The sequence below is a fragment of the Lissotriton helveticus genome, chromosome 2_1 (genome assembly GCF_964261635.1).
Source record: "Lissotriton helveticus chromosome 2_1, aLisHel1.1, whole genome shotgun sequence".
Classification (NCBI taxonomy): Eukaryota; Metazoa; Chordata; class Amphibia; order Caudata; family Salamandridae; genus Lissotriton; species Lissotriton helveticus.
This window is the reverse complement of record NC_136059.1, coordinates 1,352,437,120-1,352,455,754: the sequence shown is the minus strand read 5'-3', so window position 1 is coordinate 1,352,455,754 and position 18,635 is coordinate 1,352,437,120. Positions and strand designations below refer to the sequence as shown.

General features: G+C 48.6%; 1 protein-coding gene across 3 annotated transcripts in view; it reads right to left on the bottom strand.

Annotated features, from left to right (window-relative positions):
- WDFY3 (WD repeat and FYVE domain containing 3) overlaps positions 1-18,635 on the bottom strand; it is a 1,930,620-nt gene that overhangs the window by 1,018,489 nt on the left and 893,496 nt on the right. For all 3 annotated transcript variants that reach the window (XM_078676292.1, XM_078676293.1, XM_078676294.1), the window contains one exon: positions 10,591-10,702. In XM_078676292.1, the coding sequence (XP_078532418.1) occupies positions 10,591-10,702 (112 nt within the window). The remainder of the gene's footprint in view (positions 1-10,590; positions 10,703-18,635) is intronic.

Genomic DNA, 18,635 nt, shown 5'->3' with positions numbered 1-18,635 from the left:
ATGCTGAAGTGAAAAACATCATTCTGGATCATCTAGGTGTGGATCCTGAGGCATATCATGTACATTTCGGAAAGGAGAAGGGAACGCCTAGATATAATCCGAAGACCCTGTATTTTAAGCTCAAGGCGGCCACTGACAAATGGTTCAAACCCAGGAATGGAGTAAAGAGGAAATCATGGAACTGATTTACTTGGAACAGTTCTTAGAGTCCCTCCCATATCCGGCACAACGATGGCTGAAACAACACTCCCATCTAACAGCCACCCAAGCAGTGGATATGGCCACCACGTTCGCTCGAGCACAGCCCAGTTCCTTACCCCTGGAAAGTGACAAGCAATGCCTCTCCACACCCACCCAAAGAACCGGGAGACGGACCCCAAGACCCATACCGGAATCACCTCGTCCCCACTTTCGGCCCGAGACCCCAACCTCTAAGGGCCCACAGTATTTTGACTGTGGGGAGTGGGGACATATCGCCCGGTTCTTCCCTCTTAAGAAACAAACAGAGAAACCCATGGACGTTAGCTGTATCCCACGCACCGTCCTGTATACAGAAGAGATGGGACCATGTTTTTTATGTGAGTGTGCAGGTGAACGGAAAGCCAGTAAGAGCCGTACTTGACTCGGGGTGCCGACAGACGGTTGTCAGGGAATCCCTGGTGTCCTCTTTCCTTCCTAGTACCTCCGAATATGTGCCCATAAGGTGTGTTCGTGGGGATGTGCATCCCTATCCAGTTATACACCTCCCCATCCCTGTTCCAAGTGGAAAAACCCTCCAGGCTAGACTCGGGGTACTACCTTATCTCCCGGAGGACTTAATATTCAGGGTTAGACAACCCGCTGTTCATACAGTTTCTTAGAAAGAAACTTCACTCCTAACGCAAGCCCCTTTGCTCTCTGATCATAGTTTCCGGTATTCTCAGGAGCATGACCCCACCCTAAAACACGCCTGGGTACAAGCCAAACAAACGCCTACCAGACAAACCCTAGTTTATCCTCGTTTCATATTACAAATAGTCTCCTCTACAGAACAGAAAAGGATGAGGCATCCCCCCAGCTTACTGGTCACCCAGACCTTTCGAGACCAGTTGCTATTTTTTGCACACACCCACCTGCTAGCTGGACATAGGGGTACAGAAAAGACGAGACAGATGATTCTCCACAATTTTTATTGGCCTGGCGTATGTTCCCAGGTCTCCAAATACTGCCGGGAATGCGAGGTCTGTCAACGAAAAAACTCCTACCGACCTCCACCTGTTCCTCTTCAGCCACTCCCTATCATAGGGAACCCCTTCAAACGTGTCGGGATGGACCTGATAGGCCCCCTCCCACGTACAAAAAAATGGAACCTGTATGCACTAGTCATTGTAGACTATGCCACCTGCTATCCCGAGGCTTTTCCCCTGAGAACACCCACGACCACTAACATCAGCGACCGCCTTGCTGAACTGTTCTCACACGTCGGTTTTCCCTAACAGATACTTACCGACCAAGGGACCCCCTTCGTCTCACGGTTAATGTCCTTTGGAGGTGAGGGATGGTAGAAAAGCCTAGAACACTAGATACAATGCTTTTAGTTCTAATAAGTTTATTTGATAACACTTTTCTTTACGAGACCAACTTCTCTGAAAATGGAGGTGGGTTATATTTGCGAACCCATCCTGAGAGTGAAGTGTGCTTGACTATAGTTTGTGAAGGTGCTTCCTTCAGAAAAAGAACTCCTACTAACAGACTGTGAGGTTTGGACCACCAGGTCAGAGATTGCTGTGCACAGTCTGTTAGATCTATTTTATCTGCCCAATGTCCTGATTTTTGTGACCACTGGTCCTCTAGACAATATTGAAGAGGTCTCATGAAGAGTCTTACATTTGGGACTATGAATATACAGGCTTCCATGGATCCTAAGAGGGATGTGATTTGGCGAACAGGCAGATTGGATTAAGTGTACATATATAATCTGTATTGATAATACTATCTCCCCGAAAGATACACTTTTTCCTTTTAGGTACATATTTTTGCACCTAGAAAGGTGAGGCACTGCATTGGTACTGAGATGGATTTGTCTAAGTTTATTTAAAAACTTAAGTCTGGACAGTAGTGGCTGTTGTGGTCTTGAAGTCTTTCTTTGCCCTTTGTTAACCAATCGTCAAGGAAGGGATAAACAAGTGATTTATTAGCGCCAAGACGCCCAAGGGTATATGCTGCGCTCTATAAATATTAAAAATAAATAAATAAACAAGTATTCCTCTTTTTCTCAGGTGAGCTGTGACAAATGTCATACTTTTTGAGAAGGTCCGCAGAGCTGAATTTAGACCAAATGGAAGAACAGCATATTGATAGTGTTTGTTCCCTGCCAGAAAATCTTAGATATTTTCTGTATGGACAATAAACTGGAATGTGAAAATACACATCCTGTAAATCTATTGCACATAACCAGTTGCCTTTCCTTACATGTGATATATTGGATGAAGGACCAGCATCCTGAATTTGTATTTTAGATACATTTGTTGGAAAGTCTGAGGACCAGAACTGGTCAAAGTTGTATGGGATGACATTTCTTTTGGACCAGAAAATACCTTGAGTATATACCTTTGTTGATGTGGCTTGAAGGAACCTTCTCTATTGCCGTTTTTATAAAAATAGTTTTTATTGAATTTTTAATCAGAAAAATAAACAAAAATGCAGAAAGAAAAACAGATCACATAGTTCAAAATCATGGTTGAAACAAAAATTACAGACACAGGGTATGGTGGCGAACAGAGGGAGGGGGAGGAAACTCCAATTTGTTCCATTGCAGATTAGTTCAAGTACACGCAGGTCACTGGATAGAAATGAACAGAAAAAGCATATTTGTGATAAACAAATGACAGCAACAAAATAACTGCGAGATTTCAATGAGACATTAACATAAAACGGCGGTAACAGCACATACATCATTGGTACTGACCCTCATCAGAATGATGTTGTGCCATTTGGTATTGCGCAAAGAGACCCCAAAAACCTTTAGGGCGGTTACAAGGCGGGAGCATTTCATTATAAACATCTGATTGGTATTACAGTAAATCATATCCTTTTCCCACTCTGCAATAGTATGTACAGGCCCCCGTATCCACCTCATTGCAAGTCTACGCTTAGCTAGAAGGAGACCCATTGCTACCAGCTTGCGTACGTTCTTCTGGAGGTGCTTTGTGTAACAGAAGAGCGCCAATTAGGGGTCCGGAGTGAGGGAGAGCCCAACTTTTTCGTTTTAATATCTTAAAAATATTTGCCCAAAAGACTTCCACCTGGGGACACTGCCAAGCTATGTGGAAAAACCCAGCCCCAGGCATATCACAGTGCTCACAGTTATCTGAATCCATACCTGTGCAGGCATAGTGGGATATTGCCCCGTTTTGCAGTAGTGAATATATTTCATGTTGTAAATTGGTTAGACAAGCTGCTGAAAAAGGCCTTTGTCAGGCAGGTGAAGGAGTGTGTTTGAAGTGGATTGAATATCCGTTTTGACTGAAGATCTGGAACACCCAACTGCCAGTGGTTATGTTTTTCGACTCTTCAAAAGAAAAAGTCACCGCTACTCCCACACAAGTGAGAAACTGTGAAGGTGGTGCCCAATTTTTATTGTTTAGTGTTTGAGGAGTTCCTCTCCTTGGACTTAGAAAATTTTGTTGGAGTGGACCTTCTGTTTTTGGTATCTCCTCTGGAATGGCCATTGTAATTGTTTCTGTTGGTGCGAAGACTCGTATGGCTATCCAGGGGTTTGAAGCCTATGATATTAGTATTGCCTGTCTCTGGGGTTGTACTGGTGCTTGTAAAAAGATTTATGTTCTTCAAAACCGACAGCTTTAAGTGTTTCAGCCCAGTTCTTCATCCTGAGCATTTCTTCCTCAGTGTCTTGTTCAAACAGTGATGTACCTGAAAAGGGAAAGTTTGCAATTTTTACCTAGGAATCAGGTTTTAGGCAGGGAAAACCAAGCCAAGATGATCTGCTCAGGAAAGTTCCATGGCAGAATTAAGTAGCAGAGAGTTTGACAGAATCAACTGCGGCACTAATAAAATGATTCAAAATGAATAGGTGGCCCTTAAACATTTCCCAAAAATGTTGTTGTCTAAGAGTTAGAAGATCAGACATAAAAGATTTCATGCATCCCAAAACTCTCTCCTTGATATCTACCCAGTAGAGCTGCTGCATAGGCATTCTTTAAGTAGGTGGAGGCTGTGCCACAGATCTTTTTATCTATTGCGCCTATTCTTTGCTTTTTTTGTCCAGTGGAGCAGTGGATTCTGGGGCAGAAGCATGTTTATGTGTAACCATAGTAACAATGATTGAGTCAGGTTCAGGATCCATTTTAATAAAGTCAGGATCTTCTTGTAGTGGCTTATAGTTCTTAAGCAATCTTGGTGTAGCAGCTTCAACAGTAGCCAGATTGAGGAATTGTTCTTCAACAATGTCTAGAAGACCTGGAAGAAGATGTAGAAGTGGTTTTGGAGCTGCTTTTGGTTGTAAAGTTTCACAAATGTTTAAAACTGTTGGCTGAGGAGTGTTCTACGTCGATGTTTAGTTTGGTAGCACCTTTTAGCAAGCGTCTTGGAAAGTAAGGATTTCATCAACAAGAGATACCCTAGATGGTGAGTGACGTGGAGAAGTTGGTGCATAAGAGGAACGTGCAGAGTCAGAATATGGTGATCTGGAACGTGATAAAGACATAGTCCTTCTGTTAGAGGGCGTTCTGGGTGGTGGTGTCCGAACACTTGAAGAAATTTCCATTTTCTAATAGAAGCCATGAAATTAGCTTTGGAGACTCTTCTAACTGCTGGAAGATTTAAGACCTGGAATAGTGTCTGTAAAGGGTCACCTGGAGGTATTATAGGACTCAGTGGGCGAAGTGGGGAATCTGTCTGAGTCACTGAAGCATCACATGCTTGAGAAGTTGAAGAAGGGGTAGAAGGAGAGCCAGACCACTCAGAGGATGAAGAAAGCCAGACTTGAGAAAACCTCAGCATTAAAATTAGATGGGATCGACGTTGTACAAGCCTTTTCGGCCTGTAATGGTGTTTGCGGCGGCGAGAGATGCTTTTTCGACGTCATATGGTGTGATGTTAACGTCGATCGAAGTTGGTGCCTTCGTGGTCTTCAGCATCAATGGCAGTCTTGAAGTCGATTTAGACCCCAAACGGTGATGATGTGTCGATGTCGTGGTCTTCAGCATCAATGGCAGTCTTGAAGTCGATTTAGACCCTGAACGGTGATGATGTGTCGATGCCCGCTGCTCCTGGGAATTTCCCGCTGCTCCTGGGAATTTCCCGCTGCTCCTGGGAATTTCCCGCTGCCCGCTGCTTCTTGGAATTTCCCGCCGCTGCCTCCCTGCGGCCCCGCCCCCCTGTGATTCCATTCGCCGCCCCGCTCCCGCCACCCAGCTGCTCCTCCCTCCCGGCTCCTTACTTAAGGGGACCGTAGGGGACCACAGAGTGTGACCGCTCAGCCCTCCACAGGGCTTGGTCGCCCCACTCACTGCTGCCGCTCCTGCCTGCCTTTGACGCCTCCTGCCTGCAGATTCCTTCGCTCGCTGCCCGCTGCTCCTGGGAATTTCCCGCTGCTCCTGGGAATTTCCCGCTGCCCGCTGCTTCTTGGAATTTCTCGCGCTGCCTCCCTGCGGCCCCGCCCCCCTGTGATTCCATTCGCCGCCCCGCTCCCGCCACCCAGCTGCTCCTCCCTCCCGGCTCCTTACTTAAGGGGACCACAGAGTGTGACCGCTCAGCCCTCCACAGGGTTTGGTCGCCCCACTCACTGCTGCCGCTCCTGCCTGCCTTTGCCGCCTCCTGCCTGCAGATTCCTTCGCTCGCTGCCCGCTGCTCCTGGGAATTTCCCGCTGCTCCTGGGAATTTCCCGCTGCCCGCTGCTTCTTGGAATTTCCCGCCGCTGCCTCCCTGCGGCCCCGCCCCCCCTGTGATTCCATTCGCAGCCCCGCTCCCGCCACCCAGCTGCTCCTCCCTCCCGGCTCCTTACTTATGACGCCCCGAGAGCGACCGCGCAGCGGACGGGCGCAGCGGGAGCACCGATTGAGCGCCGAAGGTGCGCCAAAGGTAAGCCCGTCTGCGCCCGTCCGCGCCTGGCCCGCGCCCAGCGCCAGGACCCCTGGCCCTCCCCGCCGAGGCAAGACGACCCGACTGACCTACGACGCCGCCACTCTCAACGCACTCAATGCCGGCCAGACCCACGCCTGCTGCCGAGCCACCCCGAGACGCACCCACGGACCCTTCACCTGCTGCACCTGCAAGTTCACCTGCCTACGAACCTGCCCCGCACCCGCCCAAGAAAAAAACCAGCAGCAACCACCTCAAGTGCATCCTGATCAACACCCGCTCCGTCCACAGACACGCCGTGGAACTCTGGAACCTCCTCGACGCTACATCACCAGACGTCGCCTTCCTCACGGAAACCTGGATGAACGCCTCCTCTGCACCCGACATCGCCATCGCCATCCCGGACGGGTACAAGATCATCAGGAGGGACCGCATCAACCAGACCGGAGGTGGCATCGCCATCGTCCACAGGAACACCATCCGCATCATGACCGACGCCAACGACTCCTTCGCCGCAGCCGAACATCTCCACTTCCAGATTCACACCGACCCTAAGACGACCCTCAGAGGCACCCTCGTCTACAGACCCCCGGGAACACGCACACAATTCAGCGAAGACATCACAGACTTCATCAGCCCGCACGCCCTCCCCTCCACCGACTACATCCTCCTCGGGGACCTCATCTTCCACCTGGAGAACAACAAGGACCGCAACACCACCGCCCTGCTGGAAAACCTCGCCAACCTCGGACTCAAGCAACTGGTCAACACCCCCAGCCACTACGCCGGCCACACGCTTGACCCCGTCTTCTCTTCCAGCAAGTACATCACCTTCAGCCACGCCACCGGACTCCACTGGACCGACCACAGCTGCGTCCACTTCAGCTTCAAAAGATCCACGACCCACCACCACCCGCAACAGGTACCTCACAGGAATTGGAGCAAGATCACCACAGACCAGCTCACCACCTCCCTCAGCCAGAGCCCACCCGCCAACACAACGGACCCCAACGAAGCAGCCCGCAACTTCACACAGTGGCTGACCGCCTGCGCCGACGACCTCGCACCACCAAAGAACCCTCCCAGAAGACCCAGAAGCAAGAAGGCATCCTGGTTCACCGACGACCTCAAGGACTCCAAGAAGACCTGCCGCACCCTCGAGAAAGCCTGGCTCCTCGACCGGACCACCGACAACATGACCGCCCTCAAACACGCTACCCGCAAGCACCACCAGCTCATCCGCACCACCAAGAAGAAATCCCTGAAGGAACGACTGGACAACAACGCCCACGACAGCAAAGAGCTCTTCACTATCGTCAAGGAGTTCTCCAACCCCAGCACCGGCACCAACGACATCACTCCGTCACAAGACCTCTGCGACTCCCTCGCCTCGTTCTTCCACCGCAAGATCGCCGACATCCACAACAGCTTCGGCGCCTCACCCACGCACCCAACCGTCGAACCAACGCCCCCCACCGCCACCCTTCGCACCTGGACCACGGTGACCACCGAAGACACAGCCCGCACGATGAACACCATCCACTCCGGATCACCGACCGACCCCTGCCCACACCACGTCTTCAACAAGGCCGACTCCACCATCGCACCCCAACTCCGGAACATCATCAACGCCTCCTTCAACACCGCCACCTTCCCGGAGAGCTGGAAGCACGCCGAGATCAGCGCCCTCCTGAAGAAACCTACAGCGGACCCCACCGATCTCAAAAACTTCCGCCCCATCTCGCTCCTCCCTTTTACTGCTAAAGTCATCGAGAAGATCGTCAACAGACAGCTGACCGCCTTCCTCGAGACGAACGGATCCCTCGACCCCTCGCAGTCCGGCTTCAGAGCCAACCACAGCACCGAGACCGCCCTCATCGCAGCCACCGACGACATCCGGACCCTGCTCGACAAGGGGGAAACAGTGGCCCTCATCCTCCTGGACCTCTCCGCTGCGTTCGACACGGTCTGCCACCGCACCCTAGTCCAGCTCCTCAGCAACATCGGTATCCAAGAGAAGGCACTGGAGTGGATCATCTCGTTCCTCGCCGGAAGAACACAAAGAGTCCGCCTCCCCCCGTTTCGCTCCAAGGCCACCGAAGTCATCTGCAGCGTCCCGCAAGGATCTTCACTCAGCCCCACCCTCTTCAACATCTACATGAAACCTCTCGCAGCCATCGCACACCAGCACAACCTCAACATCATCTCTTACGCTGACGACACCCAGCTGATCCTCTCCCTCACCAGAGACCCCGACACCGCCAGAACCTGCCTACACGAAGGGATGAAAGACGTCGCCGAGTGGATGAAGGACAGCCGCCTGAAACTGAACTCGGACAAGACGGAAGTCCTCATCCTGGGATCTTCGCCCTCCGCCTGGGACGACTCCTGGTGGCCCCCAGCCCTGGGCACCGCACCCAAGCCAACCGACCACGCACGCAACCTGGGCTTCATCCTGGACCCCTCCCTCTCGATGACCAGACAAGTCAACGTTGTCTCCTCATCGTGCTTCAACACCCTGCGTATGCTTCGCAAGATCTTCCGCTGGATCCCGACCGAGACCAGGAAGACTGTCACCCAGGCACTCGTCACCAGCCGACTGGACTACGGAAACGCCCTCTACGCCGGAACCACAGCCAAGCTACAGAAAAGACTCCAGCGCATCCAGAACGCCTCCGCCCGACTCATCCTGGATGTCCCCCGACGCAGCCACATCTCCAGCCACCTGAGGAACCTGCACTGGCTCCCCGTCGACAAGAGGATCACGTTCCGGCTCCTCACCCACGCACACAAGTCTCTCCACGACCTGGGCCCCAAGTACCTCAACGACCGCCTTACCTTCTACACGCCCACCCGCCAGCTACGGTCCACCAGTCTCGCCCTCGCAGCCGTACCACGCATCCGAAGAGCCACCGCCAGAGGAAGATCCTTCTCTTACCTGGCTGCCAAGACTTGGAACTCCCTCCCCATCCACCTTCGGCTGACCCAGGACCATCTCGCCTTCAGGAAACAACTCAGGACCTGGCTGTTCGAGCAGTAGCATACCCCTCCCCCCAAGCGCCTTGAGACCCTCCCGGGTGAGTAGTGCGCTATACAAATGGCATGATTGATTGATTGATTGATTGTCTACCCTTCTTTCGAAGGAGATCATGTCGGCGCTGAAACGTTCGATGGCAACGACAGTGGTCTTGACATTGACGATCAGGGTTGATGAAAGTGACGTTGATGATGTCTCGGAGGAGATTTTCTATAGATTTCCAGCTGTAGGAGTCTTTACCAGATTTGTGGGCTTTCTCAGCGGAAAGACGAAATGAAGCTCTTTCAACTCTTTTTCTCTTCCTCTGCTCTCATTTCTGGCATTAGGCCTCCTAGTCTGATGCCTTCCCTGTCTTTAGGAGTCCTTTTTGACATTTTCTTGCAAATGTCACGTCCTTTTGTCTGATGTGATGGTCAGAGGCCAACCACACACACTTTGTGTGCATCTGAACTTGCCTTCTTTTTTCCACATGAAGGGTAGTTGGTAAATAGAGAAGGCATTCTGACTAGAAAAAGGTGTCAGAATAAAGGAAAATTTGTTTTACTCAACTGAAAGGATGTTAAAATGTTGAGTAAAAGTGGTTTAAAAAACACTACAGACAGAAACAATTGTTTCACAGAAGTGAAGAAACACCTGAGGTGGACAGACATCCTGTATGAAGGAGCTGAAAAAAGAACTGACTCTCACAGGCAAACTGCCGCTAGAAGGCATCATGGGTAGACGTGCTCTCCAGCATTCAGAAAGAAAATGGCATCACTGACAGACTACACTGAGACTCTATAGAAAATGAATTTGAATGATGAACATTCTTCAATGATCATATCTCTGAAATGTATACATGTTAAAGGTGTTCTGGGATCCGCACAAGTAGCCGGTAATCATTCAACCTTTATGACTATCAATGAAAATCCTACAATGCAGAATTTATTTTTAACGCTACCCCGGACCTTTGAAGGCACAGGGGCTGCTTACATTTTTTTTCACATGCTGAGAATGGCATTGGTGGAAGCATGCAGTGGACCACACACCATCATTCACAAAATGGAAGCCGTCCTAAAGGAACATCTTCCACTTTGTGAATCTGATACCTCAATACTGGTGTCTGTATCTATTCAATGGTTAGCAACTCCATCTGTTGCCTCAAACCACTAACACATGACACTGCATGCTCCTTCTTTGTGATTGAGATTGGGTTGCAAAAGGCACTTTGTGAGTCAGGAAGACTTTACCCACAAGCAAAGTGCCATTACTGAAATGCGGCTCCTGATTTTGCAGTCTTAAAACCTGTCATGTTGCAAATCGCAAGCTCTACAACTGCAAAATCAGTTGATACATCAGGATTTTAGTCTCATGTCTGTTCAATGGACTGACTCAATTCAGATGTGAAAACCAAGGAGCACTGCGTGACCACATTGCATTCCTCAGTAACCAAGGGAAATTATAAAGAATTGGAAAATTGCTGTCTGACTCACCCAAATATCCAATCAGAGCTGCACCGATGGTTCGTGCAGGGCCATTTAAATGTCCTGCAGAGTTGTGTAGCAGTTTCACAGGGGTGGCATTCTCATGTGAGGAAATGGCAAGCTGAATCCAAAAAGAAAAGCCAGGGATAAGGACAGGTATCGTTAGAGCAGCTATATTGCAAATACAAAAAAATCCAGAAGGAAAGCATTGTGCAACACAATTTACTTTTAGAATTTGACAAATGCATAGCAATTTAGAAAATTTACCAGTTATAAATTTGATGACAGCTCAAACGTGTTTCATGATGTCAGAGATCTATGTATATACTAAGTGTGACTATCCACACTCTTTGCCATCTGTCTGTTGAGGATATTTCCTTCAGTGTTTTCACAATTTAGTTTTTTGCATATTTGCCTCCAAATGTCTATGCTCTAAACTAAAAAGCATGTAGCACGATTTCTAGTGCTGCTTTCTGACCTGCATGCATGACAATTAGTCAAGTATGTAGTCCCCATGCAAGCTAATGTGCAAGTGTCAATTTATTTGTGGTAATCCCCATATAGTAAACTGACGAGAATGTTTACAGAACTAGTCTTTCTGGGAACAGGGACCCTGATGTGAAATGTTTCTCTTCGCATAAAAGCAGACAAAAACAAACAGTAAGGCCTATGCCAATTTTAGATTTGTGGTTATTAAGTCAACAACTGTATTTGTTTGCTGACTTTATAATAATGCTCCAAGATTTCACATTTCTATCCCAAGTCACATAGTGTATCCTTTTGTGAGACAGATACATCCAGAAAAGGGACAATGAAAACAAACCATTACTGTTCCTGGTGCACCACCCCTTTCAGAGTAGTCACAATGAGGATCTGCTTGAGAATCAAACTGTGATCTCCTCCTGGGAACCTCAAAAGGTGTCTTGATATTGGTCTGCTTTCTTCTTTTTCCATGATTGAATAGTTTGAGGTATTTTCTCTTGTCATGCTGTTTATGTATGGTATGAGGTTCTTTGCTGAAAACTCTATGTCTGCTTAGGTACCTCGAAAATATTTTTAAGACTTCTATCTAAATTTAAATTACGTTATCCAATAAGAACAATACTGCACTGCTGAGACCTCAAGCTCAAAATGTACTGAGGACTGATAAAATGGTTTCAGAGAAGGTTGAAGCTCTATGGGCCTGAGAATGTCCCAGCACATTTAGTGCATTGTCATGTCCCACAATGGTGACTCAGCCACAAAAAGTAAAGTTTTGGTGTCAGACCTTTTTGACAGAGAATCACAACACTACACGTCTGCCGTTGCACCTCAAATCACTTTGGGTAGAAATGCACATTCACATCTGTTGGCTGATGGGGTTGTGATGTCAGTTGAAACTAAGATATGCCAAATCACCCTACATGAATTTGAAAAGCTCTGAACAGGACTATTCCTTGTTGCCACAACTTCTTACCAACTCTTATCTAATGTGTCCTACTGAAGAGATTGGGTAAGCACTACTGCAGTGATAACAACAAGAGGGCCCCTGAGACATAGGGGGAGAGAGAACCATGGGGGGAAAAAGGAGAAACAAAACGAAAAACTCTACTCTCCCTCAAATATATAGTAGGGCATAACTCCTATGGTGAAGTAGTTAGTCAAAATGTATTTGAATTATTATATTGTTTGCAAATGAAGCATGAATGGTTCGGGCAAACCTCTTTTCTGATTTACTATTATTGTCCTCAGTACGAAAGTGAAGTAAGCTCGTTAAGGATCTGCCGCCACGAGTCAGTTACCTGTTCTTTGAACTTGGGGGCATTGCGGGCAAACAGCCGCCACCACCGAGAGCCACCAGGGGTCATTTTCCGCGCAGACGGACGCCGGAGGGGAGGAGACCTACACATCCCAGCGCCCCCTGCGCAGCGCACGCCGCTGACGGCACCACAGAGCGCCAGGAGGCGCACAAAAGGACGCTCAGGCTCCCATAGCGGGGGAGCTCGTTAAGGATTTTCTGCCACCGCCATGAGTCAGTTACATGTTTTTTTATCTTGGGGGCATTGCGGGCAAACAGCAGCCACTGCCGAGAGTCACGGGGGTCATTCTACATGCAGACGGACGCCGGAGGGGAGGAGAACTACACCTCCCAGCGTCCCCTGCGCCGCGCACGCCGCTGACGGCACCACACAGCGCCAGGAGGCGCACAAAAAGACGCTCGGGCTCCCGCAGCGCGGGAGCTCGTTAAGGATCTGCCGCCACGAGTCAGTTATCTGTTCTTTGAACTTGGGGGCATTGCGGGCAAACAGCTACCACCGCCGAGAGTCACCGGGGGGTCATTTTCCGCGCAGACGGACGCCGGAAGGGAGGAGAACTACACCTCCCAGCGTCCACTGCCCCGCGCACGCCGCTGACGGCACCACACAGCGCCAGGAGGCGAACAAAAGGACGCTCGGGCTCTCGCGGCGGGCCCGTCCGCGCCCATCATAGGCCGGAAGAGGCTGGGCTGGGCCACCCTCTAAGAAGCTGGACTCAGTACTCTGTACAAGTTTCGCCGTAGTGTATAATTTAGCCTATGCACTTAAAAATTACTACTATTGAAGTTCGTTTAGCTAAAATGGAGGAGATGATGCATAACATCTGTCAATCTGCCCAGACGGCTCCTACTAAGGCACTAGCACACCCAACCCCTGTAAAATGACAGAAAATTCCAAGAGCCTGATCTCTGATCCTGCTAATGCCGGTCAACCAAAGAGCAGGGAGGTTAATACTACATTAGAACATAATAATCCTGCCCGTATAAACGGAACCAGTGAAGCAAACTTAGGAGGGTTAAACACGGGAGATAACAACGTAAGTGAAAATGGCAGAAACCAACTAGGCCAAAGGGATAACTCACATAACCCTTCACTAATTCTAAACTTACCACCAGAAGTCACCCCGTACACCGTTGCCTTGGCTAATGTCACAGTTTTGCCTACTAATGTTTTCGAACACTGGTCAACGTTAAGTAACAAATCTCTTCATTTCCTAACAAATAGGACAGGATTTCAAAACTCTCTGTTCTCAGATTTCAAAATGGCCAGAAGGATTAGCTGGGTTGGTACATCCTCTAAATCCCTAAATGGAGATTGTGTTGTTTTAACCTTTAGGGCCCCACATTTGGTGCGCACCATCATGGAGAGGGGTTTTAACGGGCCTGTCAATGCTCATGCTATTAATATTCTACCTTTAGGTTTCTTTTATCGCCCCTCGCAACCTGTAATGCACCCAGGCCCTCAGTGTCTAGCTGAAAATTATCTGGGAGCTAGAGAATGAAGGTATCGTATACCGACATCAAACCACTTTGAGGTTTTGAGTGGCCTGGAAAATAATGACTGACTGCAGTTCGAGTCGTATGTAAAGCTACCTAGTGAAACAGGTCAGCATAAAAACACCCCCAAGCAGGGGGATTTAGTGAGTGAGAGGGTGGAGGGACCCAGGATCGTTGGGATTGAGGGCACAAATATTGAGCAGGCTGTTCCTGTAACCGCTTCTCAGACAGTGCAAAGTAATGGGACTTCATTGGAAGGCGTTAATACTCCTGTTTCTGCCCCAACTTTTGTTGAATCCTCATTATGCCACATTGTCTTCTGGAACCTTGCCTGAATCAAATCAAAAATTAATAATCCACTATGGTGGGATTTTATTCAACATCACGAGTTGCTTTGTTTTCAGGAAATTGGACCAAGAGAGTGGTCCATTTAAATGGGTATAGGACGTTTCATACCCCGGCTGTTAAGGGCGTGAGCGGGAGAGTAAAGGGGGGTCTGTGTGTATATCTTTCTAACAACCTGAATTTTAAACTGGTTACAGAGCCTGTCGAAGATGTCTATTATAAACTTCTTGTGCTTGACTTGGACTCTGTTTCCTCTATTGCCTTGGTTAATTTTTATAATACTATCCCTTTGGGCGCAGTATGGAATGTTATTAATAATATGTCTAAAGAATTGCCCTGCCTTGTTAAAAGTAGGAGGAAAGATATGATGATTCTGTTGACAGGTGATTTTAATTGTACATTATGTAGAAATGCTGAAGATAACCGATGCGGTGCATCGTGGGAAGAGGGTACGTGTCCCTCTCATTTCAGTCATACTGCCTTGGGTGAACAATTAAATGAATTACTCAATAGTTTTGATCTTGGTTTTGTAAATGAATTATGTGCACTGCCATCCCCCCTCCTTCCAACATTTAATGGTAGGGGTTGTCGCTCCACTAATCCGTTCTTTCAAAGTCTCTGATAATTCACTTAGTGATAATTTTCCACTTTGCCTGGCCATACTATAAGGAGTAATAAAAGAGATCGAGTTCTAGAGAATTTATCTATTGGCAGTACTAATGGTTATTCCTTACGATGGGCCATGGTTGACCAATCGGAAATACTTAAACTAGTAATTGGTAAATGTAAGTCAGAGTTTGCGACTTGTTTGAGTGAACATACCGACGCTGTAACTCTCCTAGCCTCTTTTTTAACAATTACAAATACAATAAGGAATTCCCTTATTAGGCAACATAAAAATAATAGAGTTCAGGGAGGATGGTTTGACTCTAGATGCACCCAAGCTTACGCACTCTTAAAGAAAGATCTACATAAAATTCCAAGAAGTACTTCTGAGGTGAGGAGACTGAGGAATCTATATAAACTAGCGGTCAGAGACAGGAAGAATACGATAAAACAAGAGGCTTGGGAGACCTTGCACGTAGCCTCAGTAAATAACGATAGTGCAGACTTCTGGAAGGCCATTAGAACTCCCCTCTTAGTCGAGGAGACTGGTCCTAAAATTGAGATAGCTATCCCAGAAACGGGTTGGATTAAGCACTTTGCCCAGGTTTATGAGGGAGAATAACCCTCACTTGCTCCTTGTCCCATTACTCATCATCCTAAATTAAGGGACTTGGTGTTTACTTTGGAGGAAGTTGAAAGCGCCCTTCATGCTAGCTAGGGTGGTAAGGCTCCTGGCCCTGACGGTGTCCCCATAGATATATTTAAGGCAAGTGTCCCTCTGTGGGGGCCCCTTCTGGTCCAGGTGCTTAATGCAAGTTGTAATACTGTTTTTTTTATCTACCTGGGTGGAGTCTATTATCATGCCCATCTTCAAAAAGGAGGATAGACATGATCCGGGATGCTATAGACCGATCTCCTTGTTGGATTCTTTTACAAAGGTAGCTGGGCGGATAATCTTGGAACGCCTCCTGGATTGGGCTGAAGAAAATTCGATCTTATCTGATATACAATATGGATTCCGGGCCGGTCTAGGAACTGTAGAGCAAGGCCTAAATCTTTTAATGCTGGTGGGGAAATACACGAGGGCTAAGAAAGGAAACCTGTTTTTAGCCTTTGTGGACCTCTCGGCCGCATTTGACTGCGTGGTCCACTCTAAATTATGGAGTTTGCTGGGAGACTTAGGGGTTGATGAAATATTATATATTTTCTTAAGCGTTTTTATAGTGACGCTTCAGCTCGGGTCCGCTATGGCCTGAAGGGTGAACGCACGGCCGCAATTCCGATTAGGAGTGGAGTCAGGCAGGGATGTGTCCTGGCTCCATTCCTTTTTAATTTGTACATAAATGGGTTGGAGGCGGCCCTGTGCAGAGATAATTTAGATTCCCCGTATGAATTAGGCCGTCCGATTCCAGCACTTTTATACGCTGATGATGCCGTACTGATGTCACGTACACAAGTGGGCCTACAATGCGTGGTGGATAGTTTTACCCTTTTCATGAAAGATCTTGGATTAAGGGTAAACTCTTCCAAAAAATTCATTATGCGCTGTGGCAGGGGTTTTAAGGCTAATAGAGCTGTTTTTATTGCAGGACAGAAGCTTGAGGCCACTAAACAATTTTCTTATTTAGGCATACTGTTTGCACAGAATGACTCTTGGGCCCAGCTGTAGCAGCGAAGAAATTGGCGATAATACGCTCTACTTCTGCCCTCACCAATTTTGGCAAAAAATTGGGCAAAAGGCTACCCCTTGAGCTAATCAAAATATACAAGGCGAAATGTGTATCTGCTGCTACCTATGGGATGTGGGGGTTTGCAGACTCTACACCAATCCAGGTAGTCGAAAACTCCTTTTTAAAGTATATTTTAGCTGTCCCAAGTGTGAGAAGTTGGCCTGATATATGATGCTCACTAGTTCTAGTGATCACCTTGTATCAGTCCAAACAACCCTTATGGTGATTGGTTGTAAGTCAACCTTATAGACCAGCTATCCTAATGGTAGCATGGACAAAGCAGTCTTAGGCTAAACTCTTTTGGCATGTGAAGCCAGCTGTTTTACCACAATATAACCCCTTGAATACCAGATGAAAGGACACCACACAGGTTGTTATGAAAATACACAGTATATTTATTAATAACAACACCTCTGAACTCTTTATGAGGTCAGAGGGCTAAGCACATGACAATCTCTTACGAAAAATACTACAAGTTGCACAAAATTACAATGGTGCCCTAGGGGCACGGCAAACCATATACTAAGTAAGTGGAATGTGAAAGTCGATAAAAGGAATGGAGCTGTCCAGAGGCTGTAGGATCGATGGGACCACGCTACACTAACTTCAGGTAAGTAATAGGAGGCCCACGGAACGCGTGTGCAGAGTGTGAACTCACACGCGAGATGCGTAACAACGTCTATGGACAGTACAGTTCAAGTTTAAGGTGAGTACGGACAATCCTTACTGAATAGGACTAAAACGACTGTGGAACTGGACACTAGGACAGTTAAACTACCCTTGAGCACCGAAATGCTCTTGTTACCTCACTCACGGACGGCGGGTGCACAGGTGTCAAAGTGCGTCGGGTTCTCGCGTTGAAGTCTATGGAGCCTGAAAGAAAAGATGCTGCAGGCGACCAGGAGGAAGGTGTCCGGTGCAACCCAAGGGTGGATTGGTGAAGAAGGAGACCTGAAAGCAGAGGGGACAATGTTCACAGTCACTAGCCAGTGACTGGAGTGGAACCAGGAAGGAACCAGATGTCGACGTCGCGATCAGGTGAAGAGTGGACGCTTGACTCTGCAGCCACGTGGACCAGGAGGTGTCTTCGACGACCAGGATGGAGGCACGAGCTGTCCCACGCAGGCTCTCGCTGTCGGCGGTGTTGGATCCGGGATTGGAGGCAACAGGCCTTGGCAAAGGCAACCCACGCGGTGAGTGAAGAAAGCGTCTGGTGCGGACTAGGAGAGTCCGGGGTGCCCCTCTTTTGGAAGGGAGCAAGGGCCAATCTGGGGCAACCAGATCAGCAGTGAAAATTCAAAGGTTCGTCGTCTAGGAGGCCACTAGCCAGCCGGCAAGTGACCAGACAACGCGTCGAGCAGGAACCAAGCAGAAGGGCCCCACGCAGATCTCGTGGATGCTGGAGGGCTGAACTTCGGTGCAGGGGCTGGTCGGGGCTGGGGTTTCTCAGTCCCCAAAGCACTTGGTCGAGTTTACCTCGGGAGTCGTGCTGGAAGCAAAGTGCAGTTTCTTCCAAGATGGCCGGTCCCACGTGTCTCGTCGCACCCACGGGTCTCAGCTTTGCTGCAGATGTGAGTTGAGGTCGGAGAGGCCTGGGAATCCGGGTCTCGTCGGGCTCTGAAGTCTGGATCCTCGAGGGAAGACGACAAAGGGAAGCCGCTGGACGCTTGATGGTGCCTGCTTGTGCAGGGTGGACACTCCATGGCCACAAGGGAGATTCTTCAGTCTTCTGTGGAGCAGAACGTCGAAGGCCAGAGTTTCTTCTCGTAGAAGAGTTCAGTATAATCTGATTTGGAATGGGACCAGCTCCTATCTTTATCCTGCTAAAGGGGGCTGCACTACTGACTAGGTCCCTCCCCTGGGTGGGACCAGGAAGGGGGGGTGGTTACACCCCCTATCCTTTGTCAGGTTTCCCGCCAGAGCTGGGGCTGGAGTGTCCCAGCAACTGGTTTGAACCGGTGTATGCACAGGGCACCTTGTGTGCTCCAGGCATGTCTCATTCCTTTCAAGCCTACCCTACCCAATACACAAAATCCTGTCTGGGGTGGTGCTAGCACCTCCCAAGGCAGGAAACCCTTTGT